Source organism: Typopeltis vanoorti, chromosome 10, assembly GCF_054136105.1.
Source record: "Typopeltis vanoorti isolate ZY-2024b chromosome 10, IOZ_Tvanoo_1.0, whole genome shotgun sequence".
Lineage (NCBI taxonomy): Eukaryota > Metazoa > Arthropoda > Arachnida > Uropygi > Thelyphonidae > Typopeltis > Typopeltis vanoorti.
The window spans coordinates 122,158,218-122,182,636 of NC_143558.1; the positions used below are offsets into that span (position 1 = coordinate 122,158,218).

Sequence of the window (24,419 nt, forward strand, 5' to 3'; positions counted from 1 at the left end):
CTTGAGCTGTTCTTCAAGTTGTCGGATTCTAATGTTCCTCTGTTGATTTTTCTGGTGATTGTAGATCTGCGTAAAGGATTTTATTCGCGATTTTAAGTGGGGCCACCATGTTTTCATTGGTTCTGTATCCACTTTTGAGTGAGTGAGGTTGGTTATTAAAGCCTGAGTGTTTGTTATATAAGCTGGATCTTTCAGGAGAGTATTGTTGAAGATCCAATTGGCACTTCCTGATTTGGATGCTTCCCAAGATAATGAAAGTTGCAGCTTGACAAAGCAATGATCTGAAATGTAGGAAGTGATGTGTGAGATGTTTCTAACTAGAGGCAAGGTGTGTTTGGAAATGTAGTATCTGTCCAGTCGTGCTTGGTAGAGTGGCCTATTTGTCGCTGTGATTGCTGACCTCCATGTGTAGAATTTCTTATCAGGATGTTGATGCCGAAAGACGTCGATGAGTTCATTATCGTTTACCAGTGTTTGAAGTTTGTTTATTAATTGGCTACGATGTTCACCACACTGAAGTCTGTCTTTTTCAATTTCAAAAAATTGCACTTTTTGGTCAAGAGTGCAATTAAAGTCTCCAGCTATTATGGTATGTTCTTGGTCTATACTAGAAAGGTGGTTTTTAATGAAATCCAGGATTTGTAATGCCAGAGCATCCTGTTGTGGTATATAGATGTTGAACACATGCAGAGTATTATGGTTGGGTGCTATTATGTGAGCATACAAGGCATATCCTGGTATCTCAGCAATCACTTTTAGTTTGTAGGGAGATCTATGATGTACACCTAAGCTAACTCCTGCTCCATGATGTTGTTGGGTTGCAGAGTGCTGTAAGTCATAAGGCCACTCTGCCCATCTTCTGGATAAATTGGTTGAGGAGTTGATGTTTGTTTCTTGCAGAAGTATTAGGTCTATATGATATTTTTGTACCTGGTCAAGGACTATTCTGTTGCGTAGAGCAGAGGCACATCCTCTTGCATTGAGAGAGAAAAGGCTTATAGACATTATGATTTATGAAAGTTTGATTGTAAGTTTAATCTAATATTGATCCTGGTACTGTGTTTGTAGCCCGTTAATTAGGTAGTAGATTCGCTTACTCCTGTTGACCTCTGCTCTGCTCTTTTTACATTTCAGTTTCGAGTGTAGGTCCTGAAGTTGAGATATTAGTTCCGGGATTCTTGTGGTGTATTTAAGGGCTATAGTTAGTTTGTGAGGAGAGCCTCGCACTTTCTGTATGAAGGATGACAGCTGCTTCATGGTTAGGGGACCCTCAGTGTGGGGAAGTTCGCCCTCAGCTTCCTCTTCTTCTAGGTCGTCATGTGGAAATACAGTTTCCTCATCGTCTGGGAGCTCTGTTCCTCCTTGGCTGGCTGCAGGTGATGAAAGGCCATTTTGAGTAGTTTCTTCTGTACGCTGAAATTTTGAATTTATGGGAGGCTGGGTTGGTGATTCTGATTGCTGGGTCTGGGGATTGCTTTTAATTTGTTCATCCTTGTCATCTCTGTTGGGAGGATCGGTATTTTCGTGCTGTGAGACTTCGTTATCAGAGCCTTGGATCTCAATACTTGGCTGATGTTCAAGAGTGACATGAGCGCTGTCTTTTCCAGTTCGGGATTTTCTTTCCTCCGAAGTTCGTGATGGGGAGAGAATTTTTGGTTTACTTTTTCCTATTTTCCTATGCTTTGATTTTCTTCATGTACGTTGTTATTCTGTTCAACTGGTTTGCTATTCTGGGCTGGGATGTTTGTTGATGAACTGTTGGTAATATAGGGACAATGTTTCCTAATGTGACCATCTTCATGACAGAAGAAGCACTGTGATGAGGAGGATAAGTAGAAAGTGTAGGTTATTCCATTTATGTCCGTGTTGATTAATTTTGGGAGGTCGTGTAGTGTGTCGTTGTTTGGAAAGTGCATTAATGCCTGTTTCCGAAAGCTTTTGACATGGGAAAATTCGGGCTTCTTCGTGGCTGCTGACAATGTGCTTATTTTTCCTGTGACAGAACTGTATCTTAATAACATGGATCTAATGAGTTGATGAGGAATTTCAGGGGGAACATTTGATACTGTTACTTTTGTTGGGGCCAGTGCTATTGGGGCTGATTCGAAGTGATAATCGCCAATATCGACGCCTTTTTGCAGTACCGTTTGTGCCCATGAGATATGGCTAAAATATACCTGCACAGTTCCAGCTACGCGGGAAGCATCAGTAATATTTTTTGCAGGTACAATTTTGGTGATCGCCGTCAGATAATCTTCTAATGGGATGTTTTCTTTGGTGGCGAAAATAACAATCCCATTTTCTCGGGAAATGACGTTCGTAACAGTGGTAGTTATTTTTGCGTTAATCGGTTTACTGCTGGCTGATGTGGCATTCGTGTGTGAGATCAGTGTTTTGGGAGACGATGGGATATTTCCATTAGATACAACATTAGCGTAAGATTTTGAATTGACTGACCTGTTTTCCATGTACATAGCTTCGGTGAACTTTGCTCTTCCTTCCAGGTTCGAAGTCGTAGGGGGTCTTTGAATTGCTAAATCCTTGGTAGTACATGAATGTGCCATTGCCATGGCAGTTAATCCTTCGCCGGCTATAGCCTCAGGTGAGGGGTGCAGGTGTCGGAGAAGGAATTATGGCGTCGAAATTGAAGATATATACGAACTCGTACACCAGGAGAAGAAAACTGTCATAAATCACTTATCACTACACTTACGCGTACACGACTAGTATGAGTAGATAGCTCTCAGCTTGAAGAATATATCGATATAAAAAATTAAGTCCTTCCTTTCGGATAAACGTATAAAAGGTGGGGGGAAGGCAGGAGCGGTATGAACGCACGTGCAACACCTTGGCCACCGAGAAATAGATAGACAGATAGGCACATGGGTCTTTTGAAGTAACAGGATATAGATGTTCTTGTTCTGGGAGAAAATGCTGTTTGTGAGGCAGTTAGCAACAGGTATATGGGGGAACTGAGTAAGCTTCAAGTGAATAAGGCTGTGGGACTTGATGATGTATCACCATATGTTTTGAGGGAATGTTACAGGAGTTGACATCTACTTTGATATACTTGTTTAATATGAATCTTACATTGAGCCAAGTTTCAAAGAAATGGAAGAGGGTAAAAATTGTTATGTTTCAAAAAGGAGATGAACAGGACAAGTTTCGAATTATAGGTCATTATGTATATCTAGTTAAAGTGTGGAAGAGGTTAGTGAAAACCAAGGTCAAGAATTAGGTTGGTAACAGCAACTTTCTCTTTTATGGTGAGCATGAGTCTACCAAAGGAAGATCGCATTTTAATAATCTGCTTACTTGTTACAATAAAGTAACAAGTGTTGGACAAAGAAAATGCATAATGTGTATAGACAGTGGTATACTTAGATGTTGCAAACCTTTTGATAAATTTGATATTTGAAATTTGATAAATGTCACATGACAGAATGGATGGACATGATTGGATAATAGACTGGTGTGTCAGATTGGAGATTAGCTATCTGATAGGCATCAGACAAGTTATGTATGGGGGATTCCCCTGTTCACAACTGAGGCAATATCCTGGAAGAAAATCATGTGCTTACTAAGGGTCTATTTTGGGGCCATTGCTGTTTAACTTGTATGTTTGGTAAAGGTTTAAATGGTGGGGATATGCAGTTGTTTGCAGATGATGCAACGTTGGGGAAAACTCTGAAGAATAGAGTAGATGTGACTTTTGCAGTTTGTAAAGTTTTAATGGAAAAACAGTGATGGGATGCAGAGTTAAACAGCAATGGCCCCAAAGATATCCATCTTAGACGAAGTAGAGAAAATAAGAGGTCTGGGGATAATGGCGGATAAAGACCTAAAATTTATGGAACACGTTGCACAAATTATGAGAACAATACAATTGATTCTGTCATTGAGGACACTGATGTGTAGAAGTAAAAAGATTGTGTTCCATTGTTTATATAATCAAGCCACATACTGATGACTGGCACAATTTTAATCACTGGCTTTCAAAGAGATTATTATTATTACGGGAACTACAAAGCAGTTAATTATGACCAACTGAGGAGTATACTGAGTTCAGTGGAATGGGATCGGTTGCTGGATGGATAGAATACTGAAAGTGCATGAGAAGCATTTAAACAATACTTAAATAATGCAATATCAGAATGTGTCCTGAGAGTTGGAAGAATAAATAGAGTAGGAGTCAAATGGATGTGCATCTTATTAAGCAAGAGATTCGTAAGAAAAGGACGATGTGGAAGGAATGCCGTTTGCATAAGGATGACGTCCGTTATGAATATTATAAGCAGCAGGCTAGAATAGTCACAACTCTTGTACAGAAAGGAAAGTCTGAGCATCAAAAGAACTATCTCTGCATGCTAAAGAGAACTCACAAGAATTCTATCGATATGCTGCAAGTAAAAGAAAGAATGAATATGAAAGAATAACTCTTTTCGAAATGCAAATGCTGTGAGGGCTACAGATGCAGAAGAGATTGTTCAACTAATGAGTGTCATTTTGTTAAAAGCTATCAACCTAGTGAACGAAACATTGAGCTCACTGTTACCTCTTCCCTAGATGAAGAAAGCAGGTGTGTGGGGCCGAGGTATTATAGCTGTTGCACAAACTGAATAAGAATTCAGCAATAGGGACCGATGGAATATCAGTATGTGTGCTAAAAGAGTGTTCAGCTGAACTGGTCATTCCTTTGATCAGGATGTTTAATATGAGTCTCAGAACAGGGAAGATTCTGCAGGAATGGAAGGAATGTGTGGTAATTCCATTGCACAGGGATGGTGCAAAGACCAATGTATCCATCTATCGACCAAGTATCTCAGGAGTGGTGGTGAAGATTTTGGAAAAATTGGTTAGGGCCCGCATTCAGAAATGGGTTGACGGTGAATCTCTACTTTGCAATGAGCAACATGGATTTATTAAGGGAATGTCATGTTTTAGCAACTTGCTCACATTCTATAACAATGTTACCATTTGAACTAGACAAGGGGAATAGATACACCATGATACTTTTGGATTTTGCTAAAGCTTTTGACTGAATACAGCATGGAAGACTGTTACATAAATTGGAGAAAATGGGTTTGGGTTATACAATATTAGCATGGATAAGAGGATGACTGACTGACAGATAGCAAAAAGTGGTATACGGGGGATCTAAGTCTGCATGCTTTGACCATCCAGAAAGAGTGGAGATACCTCGGTATCATGTTCACGCCAAAGGGAAGATCTTCTGTTCCTTCTATCCTAGAAGCTGAGATCGCTTTTTTGAGGAAAGCTCCTCTCAAGCCTCCAGTAAAGAATATTTCTCCTATCCCACTATCTCCTACCTTGCTTTTACCGCAAGTTGGTGTTTGGTAGGACATATATCTCGATACTGTCCCGAATGGGCAGGGCTATCTGTTCAGTCGTGAGATCATGGCTCTGACTGCCACCTGACACTCCAACTGCATGTTTCCATGTGAGGGTGAAGGATGGTGGGCTTGGGGTTCCATCACTTAGATGGCTGATCCCACTCCTATGGCTGTCAAGAATCGTGCAGTTAGAAATATCTTCTTCCCCTATTTGCAGGGAGGCTTTCCATAGCCCATTAATACAAGAAGACTTTGGGCAGGCTAAAGGCTGGTCCCATTATCAAAGTACTTTAATTGAGTCAGCACCTGTAGAACACAAAAGGTGGGCATCTCTGTTGCACTGTTCTATAGATGGTGCTCCTTTAAAAGAGTCATATCTGGTGACTCCCCATCATGATGCGGTAAGGGATGGTACCAGACTCATCGCTGGGTTCGAGTATATTGATCTTATCAGGACGACGATCCATGCCCTGCCTACTTCAGCCTGTACAACTCGATGGGGTAGTGACGACTCAAACTGTAGGGCTGGCCGCCACTACAGTGAGACATTGTCTCATATAGCCCAGTGTTGCTTCTACACCCATGGGATCCGTGTGTGGAGGCATGATGCCATGGTCTCCATTCTGAACAACTGCTTTAAGAACAAAGGTTGGGAGACTGCGGTGGAACCATTTAAAGGGCCTCCGTGGGTTTGCGTAAACCAGATTTAGTGATTAAAAGAGATGGTGACGTTTGGGTAGTTGATGCTCAGGTGGTGGGAACAGGGTGTCCACTAGCCTATAGCCATAATAATAAAGTAAACTATTATAAAAATAAACAAGTTAGTAAAATAACTAGTTAGTAAGATACGGAAGGAGCATGGGGCAACTCGGAGGTTTACCAGTGCCACCATCTCTTTACATGGCACATGGAGTGCAGATAGTTACAAGGACTTAAAACAGCTTGGACTTAAGCAGAAGGATATAGAAGTTCTTTCCTTGAGGGCACACCATGCCACCAGAGAATGACTACAATGATAACTAGAACAGGCATAGGGTAAAATACTTGTAAAGACTTAGGCCTATATCAAGCCTGGACGAGATGTCTAGACGTGATGTAAGGGTAGTACTGCCCATAACCAGTACAAAGATTAATTTTAAAAAAAAAATAAATAAATAACAAGTGGTCTACCACAAGGATCAGTGGTGCTTGGTCCACTGTTATTCAATCTGTACATTAATGATTTTGCAAAGGATTTGACAAGCGACATATAGTTATTTGCTGATGATTCAAAGATAGGTGGGGTAATCAGGAATGCTGCAGATATGCAGTCTTTGCAGAATGATTTGAATAGGCTGGAATTGTGGGTATGGGAAAATGGGTGTCAGTTCAATGTCAGTAAATGTAAAGTCATTCACTTCGGCATGATTAGATATCCAATGTCGTATTATATTGGTGGGATTAGGCTAGAAGAAACTGATGAGGCTAGGGATCTTGGAGTGTTAATAGATCAAAGTTGAAGTTTAGGGGCCATATGGCAAAGATTACAAATACAACTCAAAAGATAATTGCAATTCTGAAACAAATGTTTGCATGTAAAGATAAGGATGTTATTTTGCCTCTTTACAAGGCCTTGATAAGACCTCACTTGGACTATTGTGTGCAGGTCTGGTCTTCTGGTTTCTGTTGCGACTCTGATATATTGGAGAGAGTACGAAGGAGGGTGTTAAAAATGATATCAGCATTGTGGAATACTGATTACGAAGACAGATTGAGAATTTGTAGACTGCAGAGACTAGCAAACAGAAGAAAGAGTGGTAATATGATTGAGACTTACAAATTTCTGAAAGGGTCATATAGGATTTCAGTTGATGGAATTTTTCAATTTATGGAAGGTGGGGAAAGAACGAGATGGCATCCTTTGAAGCTGAGAATGAAGGCCGCCAAGAAGGGTGTGAGGACTAGATTTTTCTCTCAGAGGGTGGTGCATGATCGGAATGGATTGCTATTGGATGTTGTGAGTTCAAGCAGTGTGAATGAGTTCAAGAATAAGTAGGATAGCTAGTGTGTGTGTAGTATGTAGCTTCCCTCGATGAGTGTCTGACTTCCCAGAGTCTCTTAATAATAATAATAATAATAATAATAATAATAATAATAATCTGATGAGTTCTTAGACTCATTGAGGGAGGCCCTAAACATCATGTCAAGAACTGTCCAACATTTATGCAGTATCTGTCATATCTTTGCTTTGAACTCATTCACAGTCATGGCACCCACAACAGACTCTGGCAACCTATTCCTCTCATTCACTACTCTCCAAGCTAAAAACCTAGTTCTATTGGAATGGGTCCAGAGGCAATTGAGTAAGGTGTTTCTAGTCTCTAGAACATTGAGTATGATGAAAGATTGAGAAAATATAATTTGCAGAGTCTGCAGATAGGAGGGAAGGAGTGTGACTGAGAGATACAAGTTTGTAAAGGATTATTACCAGATTTAGTGTAGAAATTGCCAGCCTGGTTGAATGAGTTGATCATATCCGCCCTCCAACCAACAGGCTGAGGGTTCGAATCCTGCCATGGGTATAGATGTTTCTTATTGTCTTTACGTGGGAGACGAATTTCATCACCCAGTGTGTGTGACCACATCCATATTTATTGGATGCTTGAAGTGGATTGAAAAAGTTCCATGTTTAGTCTCTAGACAGGATTTCTGAACTATATAAAAATAAATTTAAAATACAAAAATATATATATAAAATTGATATAAAAAAGAGAAAAAAAAAAACCTTATCCCACCCACGGTACAATTTGTACTATAGGTTTGCAAATAACCTTTCGTGAGTAGAAGCACTTATAAAAAAGAAAGAGATTTTTCATTGAATTGGGAAGGTGGGAGGGGAGAACAAGATGTCAGCCTTGGAAACAATATAAGGATGTTATGAACAGGAAGTGAGAAGCAGGACTTTGCATGGAGAGTGGTGAATGAGTGGAATGCATTGCAGGAGAGTGCAGTTAATGCAGAGACAGTAAATGCATTTAAGGCATCGTGGTGGTGATGATGATCTGAATCTTGTTTAGTTTCAGTTTACAAAATACACTTAACAAAGCTATTAAATCTTGTTTATTATTTTTTTTTGGTCAATTTACTTTTTATGTAGATAACCAATAATTAGTGTATTAAGACCCTTCTACTAAAAATGGGCCTTTTTAATCTCTGAGTTATATAACACTCGCTGCCTATGAAGAGCAAAACTCTTTATTTGATTTTATCTTGTATTTTTTTATAACAAGCCTACTTAGAAAATATTCTAAATAGAGCACATCATTACTGGTACTGTATGTCGACTGTGCATTTGATTGTTATTATTATTGCCAATCCTCCATAGAGTCAAAAGACTCATCATGTGAGGTACACACTGTCACACACAAAGCTCATCAAGCAGTGACAAAGCCATCACACCTTTGCTTACACCTTCCTTATACAGTTTCCAGGGATGACCTCTTGATTATCCAAGAACTTTTCTAAAAATTGGACAGAGTAATGTTCTTAAAGCACATCAGGCCTCAAATATGTAGATGGGATATTTTCATCACCTGGTCTTACACTAGCTGATGAAAATCATTTACCAACTTAAGACATTCACAACATACATGCCATAATGAAATAGGTTTTCCAGCCTATACTGTGTCTGTTAGAAAACTAATATGCTTTCCATTCAGCCTGTTTGACTTGAGTAGATAATGTCTAGGTTAAGTTATGTTAAACTGAAATCATTTAGTATCAGTTTAATATCCCTAAAATTAGTTCATCAATGCGTTAAATCTTTTTATGCATATGATAAGTGAATTTTATTTCTAAATTCTATTTCATTATATTTTCCACATTTGTATATGGTTAACAAAAAAATATTGTTTATGTTTCAGAGTTCATTAAAAACTATACTCCACCAGTGATCATCTTACCTGGAGGCGGCGGTGGAGGTACAACTGGAAGGGGAGGGGGTGGAGGTGGTGGCACTATATTTGATGGCGAATGATGTAGGCCAACCTTTACATCATCGCACAGACTATTTCCCTTCCCAAATGCTTCTGCTTGATTTCGTTGCTGTCTTTCTTGATGCAGCTGAAATATAATTTCTACATTAAGTAAGCATTTAAAAGATTATGAATTTATTCCTGTAGTTTTTTAAATGAAAACCAATGAGTATATTAAATGTTTTGAAATCAGTGAGTATATGAAAAGTTTTTTAATGAAAATCAGTGAGTATAGAGAAATTAGTGGTTCATTTCTGCTAATTTCTCTTTAACCTTTTCACTGCTGAGAAAAATAGAAGCCAGGCAAACTTTTATTGCCAGCTATTTAAAAATTTTATTTTATAATTTAAATAAGAAAAACAATATTTTATTATTATTATTATTATTATTATTGTATGGGTACCTCCATGGAGTCTGAAGACTCATCATGGAAGACCCAAACCATCCACACAATCTGTCATGCTTCTCTTGAACTCATTAGCATACAAGGCATTCACAACTGACACTGGCAACTCATTCCATTCATTCGCAACTCTCCAAGTGAAAAATCTAGTCTCACACTTCCTACTAACCATGCTTTTACTCAGCTTCAAGGGGTGACCTCTTTTTAGAAGTCATCCCTTGAAGGGATGTTCTGCACCCTCTATCCAAGTGAGGAAACATTTCTCCCTGCATCAGTCTTATAAAACCTTTTAAGTAACTTAAATGTTTTTTTTTTTTTCATATCCCATCTTTTCACCCATCAATGTGTGGATTACAAAAGTTTTCTGCAATCCACACATCCTCAGTCTGTCCTCATATAGGGAACGCTCCAGAGACTACACACAGCTATTTATTTTTGAATTAAGGTTAACCAAAATTATGACACTTATCAATTATGTTTTATTTAAAATCCTTCTCAGTATTTTTTATAATACTGAAAGTTCTGCATTACTTCCACTATTCTTTCAAAATTTATCTATTTTATGATATTTTTCAAAACAGGTAGCGCGCACACACACACACACATAATGGTCAGTGCAATATTTGTCACACATTTATCTGCTTTCTCTACCCCTCTCCTCCTCCCTTTTCTTTTATTCAAATGAGATGTTTGAACCCATATGGAACCTAATGGAATTTTATTTTTTAATTTTTTTTTAATTTGTGTATGGTAAGAATCATAATTAGGAAGTGTTTTTTTTTTCCTTTCAGTTTGAGGGATTGGTCATGGTTGGTGCACATCCTATTTTATTGGTTCTCTTGTACGAAAGTTTTGAAAAATTGGTCTTGTGAGAATCATTTGAAAAATGTACAATTTTTTTCCTGTTTACTTTGTACATTGTCAGAGAAAACTATTAAATACACAAGAGATGAAAATAGAACTTTATGCACTACTTCAAAGCCAGAAAGCATTCAGCAGAACTACCCATGTCTGACCTGTCATCTACTTCGATATTTTTATTATTATCATTATTATTATTATTATTATTATTATTATGTGACACCTCCAGGGAGTCCAAAGACTCATCAAGGGAGAACACCTACTCTTACAACTATCTGTCTCCACCTCAATCCACCAACTACAACGGATCGCAACTACACCAACACAATATAGCGTCCACCATCACCACTAGTATTTTCACAGACAATCACAAACATCCCTGCCCATGGTGGGATTTGAGAATACTTCAGCTAAAGGATGCTCATTTTAAACTGTTAGAGAAAACAGTAAATGAGTTAATGAAGGTAGCATAATTTTATGATTTTACTGTCCTATAAAATTGCAGTTTTACTATTTAAATAGAATTTGAAGAATTCTTAAATCAGAACAGTGAAAAAGGGTAATTTTTTTTTAATATCAGTGTGTAGTCAAAAAACAGGACATTGAGAAGTTGATTTTTTAATTTTATTGAATTCTATACAGTAAGGCTTAATGGTTGGCTGATTCAGTGTTTATTGATCTGGAGAAAGCATATGATAAAGTGCCAAGCCAAGAAGTCTGTATGTGAGAGAGAAGAAGGTACTGAAGAAATAAGTCAGGTTGATGCAGGAGATGTACAGAAATGTGAAGACGAGTTTGGATCTGCCTGGGAGAGACAGAAAGTTTTCAAGTGACAGTTTAGCTTGCATCAAGGGTTAGCATTAAGTCTGTTCCTGTTTAATATAGGAAGTGAGAGAAGACATGCCTTGGACAATGTTGCATGTGGATGACATCATGCTGTGTGTAGAATCAAGAAAAGTGGCAGCTAAACTGGAAAGATGGAGGAAAGTATTGGAAGAGAGAGGTATGAGACTGAGCAGAAGTAAGACAGAGTATATGTGTTGGAAACTGGATGGCAGCCAGGAGACAGATCTGGAGCTGGAAGGAAATGTCATCAGGAAGGTTAGGGACTTTACATACTTAGGTTCAACAGTGAAAGAGGATGAAGAGGCTGAGAAGGAAGTGGGATGAAGGAATTGGAGAGAGAGAGAGATGACTGGAGTGCTATGCAATAAGAGGGTGTCGATCAATCTAAAAGGCAAAATCTACAGGACAGTAGTGAGACCAGCAATGATGGATGCTATGGAAACTGTGGCCCTGAGGAAAAATAACATCAGTAGGATGGAGGTAGCAGAGAATGCCTAGGTGGATGTGCAGTGTGACCAGAAAGGATCATCTGAGAAATGACTATGTAAGGGGAATGGTGAAAGTTATGAGCTTAGGAGCGAAGATACAGGAGGCAAGGTTGAGATGGTTTGGTCATGTGATGAGGAGGGAGGACGAGTATGTGGGGAAGAAAGGTCATGCAGATGGATGTGTAGAGGAGGAGGAAGCACTGGTGGCCAAAGAAGAGATGGAGGAAGCTGATGAAAGAGGACTTGAGGATGAAGAACTTGGATGTGGTTACAACAAGACAGGAGGATATGGAGGAGACTCACTAAAAACAGTGATCCTACTTAAGTGGGACAAGCTGCAGAAGAAGAAGCACACTTCTTGCTATTTTTGCTCTATCCAGGAAGACACAGAACAAGTAACCCATCAGTTTGAAGATTTCTTCTCTATGTGCACCACTAAAAATCTTTTCCTCCAGAAAGGAGATGTAGACAGAGTAGTACATGAGTTGAATTGAATTATATTCATAATAGATGTTACCACATGCCCGTGAAATTTAAAGATGTTTAAAGTTGTTTCGGCAGAGATTTTTCTAGTGCAAATGTAAACTTGAGAATGCTTGAGCTAAAGGATGCCATTTTTAGACTGTTAGAGAAGATGGTGAATGAAAACAGTGAGAAGGGTAATTTTATTTTAATATCAGTGTGTAGTCAAGTGGTTAAGAACAAAAAAAAAAGAGGACATTGATAAGCTGATTTTTTAATTTGGATATGGACAGTGAATGAATGCTGTCAGAGCTGCCATTGTGTTCATAGGCTTTAGGGAAAGTGGAGGAATGGTATTAATCAGTTTGATAGAACAGCACCCATAAAAATACCTGTAATGAGGTACAAAGTGGCAACAGTATGTCACTTGGTGTGAGTTTGTGAGAGAAGGGCAGTTTGGTCAGTTAACTAAATTGCCCTCTTCCAAGTAGTATCAAGCATTTTTTTTTTTTTCCCCGAGCTTTTTTGGTGCACTATCCCATATGCGAGAACATTATTCTAATGTTCAAAGAAGATTAGAATTCAAAGAAGGACAGATTTGGGATTTATATAATGTTATGAGGTGTACAATGAAAAATGTCTTGAGCAAAGAATCAATTATTTTTTTGGACTAGGAGGTATCCACACCAATTGTATAATAGCCATCTCAACTTTGTTTTCCAAATTTTGAAACCTTACACTTTGCAACACTGAAATGGTATCCCCCACTCCCATATTTATTCACTCAATCTATTCAAGTATCTTATAAAGTCATATCTTCTCTACTCTTCATACTTCTCAACTTTACATTATCTTCCAACAACTGAATATATTCAATTCAAACCTTCCCCAATGTCATTAGCATATAAGTTAAACAGAGTGGCCCTAAAACAGATTCTTGAGGCACATTGCTAGTGATGTTCCTCTTCCAAGGTATTGATTCCTCATACACAACTTGTTGGTACCTATCAAATAGCTAATTTCCAATCCAATTCTAATCTGTTATCCAGCCCCAAGTTTAACTATCAACTTATCATATGGCAATTTGTGAAAAGCCCTTTTATGATCTAAGTATGCACACAATGTATGCATCTTCCTTTTCTGATGCACAAGGGAGATGTATACAAAATAGTATACTTAGATTTTGCTTACTTATTGTAATATTACTATTATGATATAATTCAAATTACTAAAACATTGCCTTTATTTAGCTAACTCATGCTGTCTTTCAAATAGAATGACAGTGCAGTCAAACCAGTTCTGGATATTGGTTTGCACTAAGCTTTCCAACTCTTTAACCATGACACCTGACACACACACACACACACATAGAGAGAGAGGGAGAAAATGGCCTATAATTTGAAGCTTGAGTCTTGTCATCTCCCATATAAAACAATAATCTTGCTTTCCTTTCACTCCTTTGGAACTTATCCAATGTAGGACTCATATTAATCAAGTGTGTCAAGGAAAATATGAACTCCCTGGTACATTCCCTCAAAACATGTGGTGATATATCATCATGTCCCAGTCTTATTAATATCAAGTTTAATGAATTCTCTATATATGTGTCCTGCTCATGCACAGTCATTCTTTCCTTCTCCCTTTCCATTGCACTCAAATGTTCATTATATTCACATCCACAATGATGAAATACCTTTATTGACTACTCATTTGATATATTAATTATATCTATTATAGTAGTTATCCTTTTCCAACCTGTATGACCTTTCCATTATCATTCTTTCTTCTGCTGACTGTATATTAAAGAACTCCCTAGGTATTTTTGGTTTTATTATCTAACTGCTTCTCATATTGCACTTGTGCTACATTTTGTCAACCAAGTCACCTTCCTTGCCTACTCTTTGTATTCACATGTAAGTGATTATTGCTGTTCATCTTACGTTGTCTCCATAATGGAATGCCATCTTCCTTCAGATTGTATGCTTAATCTCTTTATTAATCCATTTCACATCTACCTGATTTAACCTTCTTATCCTTGGAATACAATTAGACATTGCTTTTTCTAGATAGTTCTTGAATAGCCCCCAAGCATCATTGATCTCTCCTTTCCACCTAGCTCTTCATTTCATGATATATAGCTGCAAGCTGTCTTCTGAACTTTTATAATCACCAGCCTTTTAGTTCCATATACACTGCTTGGAAAAAAGTGAAAGGACAGCATAGTTATGAGGAACAAACAGCCATGCCACCCACTTTAAAAAGACGTAGGACCTCCTTTCACTATGATGACTGCAACAATCCTACAAGGCATACTTTCCACCAGTGGCAGCTCATACATAAGCACTGAGACACTGCGGCACCCCCAAGGAAAAAATGAAAAAATTAATTTTGTTTGTGTTTATAAATAATAATAATGCTTATGACATTATATAATTGTAATACAATTATATAATGTCAAAACATAAGGTTACAGCTTATGTTTTGACAGTGATTGCATAGTTAATAATTGGAATTGTTCGATTAATGCTTTAGATTACGAAACAAATTACGACACTGCGATCTAACGCAGTGTCAGAATTATCACATTCGGCTGATTGCATCTAGAGTTGCTGATATTCGTTTACGCTTCTCATTGCACGTTACAAGTGATTCTGACACTGCTCATTTGGGCAGTGTATCCTATGCTTGCACGCGTTATTTCTGTGAGATACGAAACTTTTATTATTGGTGCATGTTCATGGTGAGGTGAACTATTTTTTGTAAATCTTATTTTATTTTGTTAAAATAACATGTGTATGTATTTATTATAGATATAAGGCTGAATTATGATGAGTGTCACTGTTGAAAATATGAAAAGAATTATATTTTTTCAATTATCATTACACGAAACAAATGCACTGAGATCTAACGCAGCGTGAGAATTATCGCGCCAGTTGTAGCTAGTCTCGCCAATATTTGTTTATGCTCAGACTCACTTATAACGTCATTGTACGTTACAAGTGAGTCCAACACTGCTCGTTTGGGAAGTGTCGCTTACAGATAAATTGTATGCATGCACATGTTATTTCTGTGAGATACGAAACTTTTATTATTAGTGTTTGTTCGTGGTGAGGATGAAATATTTTTAATAAAGCAATTTTTTAATATGTAAATTTATTCATTAATAAATTGGTTACTGATTAGGAAAAAAATTATTTTTTTTTTATTTTGTATATGCAGCACCCCCACTTAAAATTTTCACCAGCTGCCACTGCTTTCCACAAGCATACATTAGCAATGGGAATTTTGGACCATTCTTCCTGTAGGCATGTAATAATGTCCTGGACTGTTGTGGGGTGGATATCCCTTGACTTCATCCGATTCTCCAGTTCATCACACAGATATTCGATGGGGTTGAGATCAGAGCTTTGTGTGGGCCAGTCAAATGTGGTGATGTTCATGTCCACAACCCATGCAGCTACAGCAGCATGGTTTGTGGCCAGGTAAATATCTCTTACCAGGGTTATGCACCCTGGTAAGAAATATTTACCTGGCATCTACTACACTCATACCTGTCCATCTGCTTAGTAGAGGGTGTAGCTTGATTTCTCATTCCATATTACACTTTCCAAACTTCCGCATCCCACTGTACATGCTCTTTGCACCACTGAAGATGACGCTACTGCATGTTTTGGGTAATGCAGAGCTTGCATATTGTAATTCTGCCATGGAATCCCATGTTGTTGAGCCTCGGTTGTGAATGTTTTTGTGCAGATTCATGTTCCAGTCGATGCTGAGAAATCTGCATTCAACTTGTCGGCTGACAAATGGCAGTTTTTACATATTATCCTTTGTAGCACCCTACAGTCCCATTTGGTGAGTGTAGTGGGTCATCCACTGCAGGTAGCATTCTCAGTTGGCATCACTGATTGTTGACCTGGGATCACCCAATTTGCCGAACAGATAGGCCTACAACATAGCATCCTATCGCAATGCCTCTTTCAAAGTCCATCAGTTCCCTTCTTGCAGGCATTTCACCCAGACACAGTTGCACTGACTTAGGAGTATCATAGTTCTCTAATTTATACTAGCTACAGACATATGAATTATTACATGGCATGAAAGAACTTACCCATGGGGTTGTCTGCTGACTTCTTTCCAGGCAGTGTATATCATCTCCTCAGAGAAGTCCTCATATAGCCCTCTGTCATATAGGAATTTATTCCATGTCATGAGGAATTTATTCCACTCTATATTATCATAATTAAAGTCACCCTTAAAGATCCCCCTTTTTTTCTTTTAATTTGCTTATACATTTCTCTGTCTCTGCCCTCCAAATTATCATGTCTATAGCAACATTCAACTGAAATTTCATTCTGTTTAGCTCTACTTCACAGTATGCTGCCTCAAAACAACTGTCACTTACCCCCTTGCATAGACTAAACTCCTTTTAGCCTATGCACTTGACTTTCCTTTTTTTTTGTCTTTTCTGTCTTAAAAAAAAAAAAAGTACATACCCTTCTCTCTCTATTCCTGTCATAATACCATCCAATCATGTCTCATTTATTCCAGCAATTTTTGGTGAATGAATTCAATCAATGCAGCAGTTTCTTTTTCCTGATTTGTGAGTTTTATTTCATTGATATACAAACATAATTTATTTATGTTTGTATATCAATTTTCATTTATGGGTCAACAATAAGTTCCACCATTACTAGTTCTTAGATGAGACTCCTCTTGCTTCATCCAACACAGAACCTCTTTGAAACCCAAATGCTTCCTTTCCCTTACATTCCAGAGCATCCTGTTCCTTTCTCTACTCATACATTAACTTCCTCTTCCAGCATCGGCTACCCTTTCTCCTGACTTATGCTACTCATTTCTCTATTCATAAGCACATCTTCGATCTCCCCTTTTTTACTCTTCTGCTCTTCCATATTATTTCTTACTTGCTCATATCCATTGTTTTCAACAATTACTCACCTTTTCAACTGTAGTGTCTTCCAGATGACACATCAAAATTATTTAAATGCAATCCATTACTCCTACAGAGTTCCATTCATCCCTAAAATTAATTCAGATATATTCACAACCTGCACTCCTTTCCCCTCCTCTCATATTATTATTATTATTATTATTATTATTATTATTCTCCAAGACCCCATGGAGTCAAAGCCTCATCTAGAAGGTCCTTTTATCATACAAAAAGCTCATCATACCATGCTTTAAATACAATCAAATTCTCTGCAGATACCACACTCTCAGGCAAGGCATTCCAATCATTCACAACTTCGCATGAAAAAATCTGCCTCTCACTCCCCTACTCACACCCTCTTTATACAGTTTCCAGGGATGACCTCTGGTTCTCTCCTGATCTCCCACTATTTTCTGTAGAACCTCTCCAGCATTGATCCTATAGCAACCTCTTACTAATTTGTAGGTCTCTATCATATCTCCCCTCTTCCTCCTGTCCACCAGACTCTGCAAGTTGCATCTTCTCAATCTTTCTCGTACTCGACATTCCAGAAGTTAGAAACTATCTTAGTCAGTCGCCTCTGGACCCTTTCCAACATCTCTTCGTCCTTCTGAAAACCATGTGACCAAATCTGGGAACAATAGTCCATGTGTGGCCTAATCAAAGCCTTATACAACGGAACAAGAATCTCCCTACTTCTACAAGTCAGTGTTCTCTACATCATTCCAAGAAGCCTTTGTGTTGTCTTCACAATTTTAGCTATGTGTCCCCTAAATTTCAGATGCTTATCCACTATCACCCCCAGATCTTTTATTTCCTCCACCTCTGACAATATATTCTCGCCAAGCATAAATTCGGGATCCAATTTTTGTTTTCCAAATTTTAAAATCTTACATTTTGCAACATTGAACTCGCATCCCCATTCCATGCCCAATCACTCAATTTATTTAAGTCTTCTTGTAAGGCCACAACATCTTTTCTACTCTTCATGGTTCGTTCCAACTTTGCATCATCTGCAAACAACTGAATACCAAATCTTCACCAATATCATTAATATACAAGTTAAACAGCAAGTTTAACTTGGGTGAAAGGAAAGAAAATTCAGATTATCAGAAGAAGTTAGGTAATTAGGTCAAAAGAAATTCCTTTGAATTCTTTTGCCATGTGGCTGATGAAAGGAACAATGATTGTGGAGTATAATTTTAATGAATGCTGATAGTAGCAAGGTGACAAAAGCAGACAGAATAGTTTTTGATTCCAAAAATAATATCTTTCTCTGATTTATAATGACTTCTGTGTAACACTTTTCTTTTCTTCCATTTGATCCTGTGTGAAGGGTTATCCAAGGCATGGTCTGCTAGCCTAACTTGCCATAATGATAGTGCTGAATGATCACTTAGGCAGATGTCAAGAGTTCTTTCTGTCTGTCCACAGTAAGCCATGTCACAAGAACAGAGCACTTCATAAACTCCTGGATGTGAGAAAGAAGAGAATTTTTTCCTTAGGTGAATGAATGAGAGTTGCCAATTTGACATATGGTTTAAATATGGTGCATAGCTGATATTTATTAAGCACTAGTAATCTTTTCAGATGTGCCTTGAATGTACGGGATGGTAACAGTTTTGTTGTTGTTGTCTTGTGTGATAATGGAGGTGATTTCTGGGGAGCATTTAGTATTTTTTCTATCCTATGGAGATTATAGGCATTGAATAAGAAAACGTTAAGGCAAGTAAGTGAGTTCAGTGGTCAAAGCATTGTCAGTGGAACAGATAACTCTAGCTATGTGAGTTAGTGTTTTTAGGACACCATACTGTTGAGCTGGATGATAGTGTATATATTTGTGCTAATATCTCCCTGTATGTGTGGACTTTCTATAGACAGGAAAAGAAAATGAACCATCAGGAAGCATGTGATTAGTGTATCTTGGAAGGAGAGACAGTCATTAGCTTCTTGTTCCATTGTAGGGTGGATATTACGGTGTTGGCTATTTAAATGCACTAAAAATGTGTCCAATGTGTCTGGACTATGTGGCCAAATAGCAAACACATCATCAACATATCATAGCCAAACCACTGGTTTGAGAGTGGCTCTATGCATAGCTAGGTTTACAAGTGTTCTATGTAGAAATTGGCTAAAGGGAGAAAAAGAGGAGAGACCATTGCTGTCCAATCTAGTTGTTTGTATATCCTCCCTTTCAATGCAAAATAACCTGCATGTACTATAAATTTAAATAATTCCAATATATTTGGGGTGGAAATGTGACTTTAGCAAATCAAGGGTTTCAATTAATGGTACATTGGTAATTAGTGAAGTAATATCAAAACTAATCATTATGTCTGAACTTTTTAAGATAAAATTTTTCTGATATACTTTTTAGGTGAACAGAATTCAGCTAAATGATAAATGATAAATGATGATAAAGCTAGTGGGATTGAATGCGACGGGTATAGCATGTTCAGGAGTGACAGGGTAAATAAAAAGGGGGGAGGAGTGTTATTGATGATAGCTGATGAGCTTCAGCCAAGGAGTATAGAAGTTGAACTGCAAGATGGGGAAAAAAGCACATTTGAGGCTGTTTGGTGTGAGATAGAATCTAGCAGGACAAAATATACAATTGGGTGCTGCTATAGACCAGGTGATGGAATAGATGGTGGGGATAGTATGCATAAGCAAATAGAAGAAATGAGTGGAAGGAGGGTAATTATTATGGGTGATTTCAATTATGGTAACATTGACTGGAAAGAGGAGAGGGCACATGGGAGGAAGGAATTGGATTTTATGCGGTTATTAAGGGACAACTATCTACGGCAACATGTAGTGGAAAATACCAGGGGGCAGATAGTGCTGGACCTAGTAATTGCAACTGAGAATGTGGCTGTAACGAACATGACCATGTTGCCACCAATTGGTGAGAGTGACCATAAGGTCATGACTTGGGAGGTGGCTAAAGGAGTCGAATTTACAATTAAGACAGGGTACATGTGGAATTACTAGGCTGGTAAGTATGACAAGCTTAGGTGTGTGCTTGGCTCAATGCCATGTAAAACTGCAAGGGCTGGATGTTGATGGTGCATGGGAGGTGGTTAAGAACTGTTTGCAGGAGGCAATGGTTGACTGTATACCAAGAGTCCGAATAATAAATCAAGTAGGAGTTAAATGGATGAATAACACTATTAAGCTTGAGCTGCAAAAAAAGAAACAGTTGTGGAGGGAATTTAAGGAGAAGGGTGACCATCAGGCGCAGGAACAGTATAAAGCTCAGGCCAGGATGGTAACAAGGGTGGTAAGAAAAGCAAAAGCAGATTACGAAAGGAAATTGGCCACGCAGGCTAAAGAGAATCCCAAACAGTTTTTTCAATATGTTGCAAGTAAAAGGAAAAATGCTCATGGTAGAATAATCTTAAAAAATGCTGAGGGTAGGGTGGTAACCGAATCAGTTGATATTGTGGAATTACTGAGCGAGCACTTTGCAAGAGTATATCATCCAGGTGGTGACTTTGCAGGAATGGAAGAACCAACAGCTTATACTGGAATTGTGATGAATGAAGTAGAGATAACTAGTCTATTACAGAACCTCAATGTCAATACATCTGTGGGATTGGATGGATGGTATACCAGCTCGTGTCATACGTGAAGCGGCTAAAGAATTGTCAGTGCCCTTGACCATTTTGTTTAATTTGAGCCTCAGGACTGGGTCAGTCCCAAGGGGGTGGAAAGAGGGGAAAATAGTTCCGCTGCACAAAGGTGGTTCCAAGGCTGCTGTTAAAAATTACCGGCCAATCAGCATAACAGGAATCATTATCAAGGTCTTAGAGAAAATAGTCAAGAGGAAAATACAAGATTGGATAGAAGAAAACGGGATACTGTATCGGGGACAGCATGGTTTTGTGAAGGTTAGGTCATGCCTCAGTAACTTGCTCACGTATTATAACACAGTGACGGCTGAACTGGATAAGGGTAATGGGTTTACAGTGATTCTACTGGACCTTGCTAAGGCCTTTGACAGGATACCACATGGAATTCTAATCAGTAAATTGCAGCATATGGGGATGGACATAGGGTTGGTGAGATGGATAGGAGGGTGGTTGACGGAGAGATATCAGAGAGTGGTTTACTCAGGAGTAGAGTCCACAAGACGGCCTGTGACTAGTGGTGTGCCACAAGGATCTGTTCTTGGACCACTGCTGTTTAATTTGTTCATAAATGATATAGGAAAGGATCTGAGAGGAACAGTTCATTTGTTTGCGGATGATGCGAAGTTGGGTAGGGCAATAGTGAATGCAGATGACGTCAAAATTTTGCAGGATGATTTGGATAGATTGGAGGTCTGGGCTAAGGAGAATGGATGTCAATTTAATGTGGCAAAATGTAAGGTTATGCATTTTGGGGTGAAAAGATTGGCGGCAGTTTACTGCATTGGTGGAACTGTGCTCCAGGAAATTGATGAGGCACGAGATTTAGGAGTGTTGGTGGATAAAGAATTGAAATTTAGGGGACACATTGCAAAATATTAAAAATTCTGAATATTTTTACGTATTAATTATGCTTGTTAGTTTTTGTTTTCATACACGCAGTGTCTGCACTTGTGATGTGCTCGTTACAAAAATGTTATATTAGAAGTAACATGTAAGGAAGTAAAAATATTGAAGTACTTACTAAACTGATTATTTATGTTACTTATAAGAAAGTTTGTTGTATTTTAAAATGTTGAATTTTGTGTTTGTGAAAGACTTTCTTTTAGCGCTAATGGATACAGCGAGTCAGCCATTTTATTGCAGTGCGTGGTTTCTGACTTTTGTGAAGTGCGCATGCTCCCGGAGAGAACTTGATGTGTGATTGACAGCTGACAAGGAAAGCGTTGCGTATCCAAGTTACAGTTGTAAACAAGAGAGCGTTCGGAAAGTTTTTAGAACACTGGCCGAGATATATTCAAGTTGGGAGGAACTTGATTTTTTGTGTGCGGCAGTCAAAGGAAGTTTTATAATGTATTCCGAAAAGGGAATAGTGAAAATAAATAGGTTTCAAGCAGGAATAAGTAAAGAATAAAAAGGAAATCTTGAAACTATAAGTTTTTATAAATTGGCCGGTAAACGGTAAATATTCAAGTTAGAAGGAACTTGATGATTTTTTTGTGTGCGGCAGTCAAAAGAAATTTCATAATGTATTCCGAAAAGGGAATAGTGGAAATATTAGGTTTCAAGGAGAAATAAATAATGAATAAAAGGAAATCTTGAAACTGTATTAAAGGTGCCTGATCTGATGAGTATTGCTACTAAAAGGAAAACAGGATATAGTCAAGAAGATTTTATGTGTGTTATATTGATTGATGAAAAGGATCCTGATAATGAAGTACAGAGCCTTGTAACTTCTGGAAAAGAGCCTTAACAGAAAGAGAAAAAGACTATGAACATTTTTTTGTGATTATGAAAGAAAAAGTGTTTAGTCTTAAGAGTAAGTTTATATTTTTAAATAAGGCCTTGGATCCATATAATCTGTAGTTATAGTTATGTATTATTACTAGAAATGTATATATATTGTTTTAGTTTTATTAAATGTGTTTATTTTGTACTTGGTATTGAGTCAATGATTAGTTGGATTCTGAAAGAGTGAGTTAAAGTCATTGCACCAATTGGAGTGAACTCTTTGTGCAAATATAATAACATATAGGGACACTCGGAGTCAAAATAAAAATAATTGTTAGTAAAAGAGATTTATATAATAAATCACCTCATAAGTATATAGTATAATTATTAACAAAGGCACAGCCGGTAGACTAACTAGAGAGAATAATAATATACATAAAGAGGGAAATATATATAAAATACACATGATAATTAACAATGCCGCAGTCGACACAGGATTGGTAATGACTAAACTATTTTAGAATCCAAAAGGTAAATCTTGACTCAAATAAAAAAAAATAAAAAAAAAAAAGGCTACAGAAAATAGTAATATTAGTAGTAAGGTTCCTTCAGTTAATGATGAAGAATTTTTTAGGTTAATAAATCCAACCTTAGTAATACCTTCTTTCTCAGGTGATAGTAGTGAAAGCATAGAAACATTTTTTAGGTATGCAGAAAAAATTAAAGATTTAGGAAATTGGTCAGATTTTCACTTGTTAATTATACTTCGTAATAAATTGTTGGGAAAAGCAAAAACATTCTTAAACACATCTCCTTTACTAAGAGATACTGACAATTATGCAACCTTTAAAAGTTTGCTAATATCAGAATTTTCAAATGTAAGAGAATTAGGGCCTAACATTTGGAAGATTCAACAGTGTATCCAAGGTAATAAGGAATCTGTTTCTGAATATTATCATAGATTGTGGAGCATTGCTCATGGATTTAATATTTCATCTGAAGAGAAATCCTCTTTAGAATGGTTGCTCTTTAATCAATTTAGGCTTGGCCTCAAGGATAATTTAAAAGAAACAGCGTATAAGAAAAAAGTTAGAAATCTTGAACAATGTTTTGAGCTTGTTAAAGAAAAGGAAGAAAGATTAAGAGATATTTTTCATTCCTCAAGCAATAAGCAAGTAAATTCTTTTCAGCATAATCAAACTCATTCTTCTAGCATTGTGGGTACTGATAAAATGAGAGAAGAAAAGCTTCAAAAGGGTAAAGCTGCAAATAAAAAGAAAAAGTCTAAGGAAACTTCTGTGAATTTTACTAAGGATATTCCAGAATCTGATTCCAGGGTAAAATTACATGATTTGGAAAAATATGAGGAACTGAAAACATTTCTGAGTGAAGAGATAGAAAGACAACAGAAACCCATAATACAAGGACAAGAACTTCTGTTTAAGATGATGTCGGATTTATCAATGTCAAAAAATCTTACAGATAATCAATCTTTTTCTTGTAAATCTGATGACATTAATAGGAATAAAGCATCTCATAGAAGATACATTCCAAAATGTTTTAGATGCAATAAACAGGGTCATTTTGCTAAAGATTGTTATGTTAGAGATAGATCTTGTTTTCAAAATAAGAAATCAGAGAATAAAAGTAAATCTGGAATTAGTTATTATTCCAA

At 37.5% G+C, this 24,419-nt stretch overlaps 1 protein-coding gene across 1 annotated transcript in view; it reads right to left on the bottom strand.

Annotated features, from left to right (window-relative positions):
• LOC150102751 (disheveled-associated activator of morphogenesis 1-like) overlaps nucleotides 1-24,419 on the bottom strand; it is a 527,894-nt gene that overhangs the window by 187,498 nt on the left and 315,977 nt on the right. Inside the window, exon 14 of the mRNA XM_090398621.1 lies at nucleotides 9,296-9,455. Within this exon, the coding sequence (XP_090254747.1) occupies nucleotides 9,296-9,455 (160 nt within the window). The remainder of the gene's footprint in view (nucleotides 1-9,295; nucleotides 9,456-24,419) is intronic.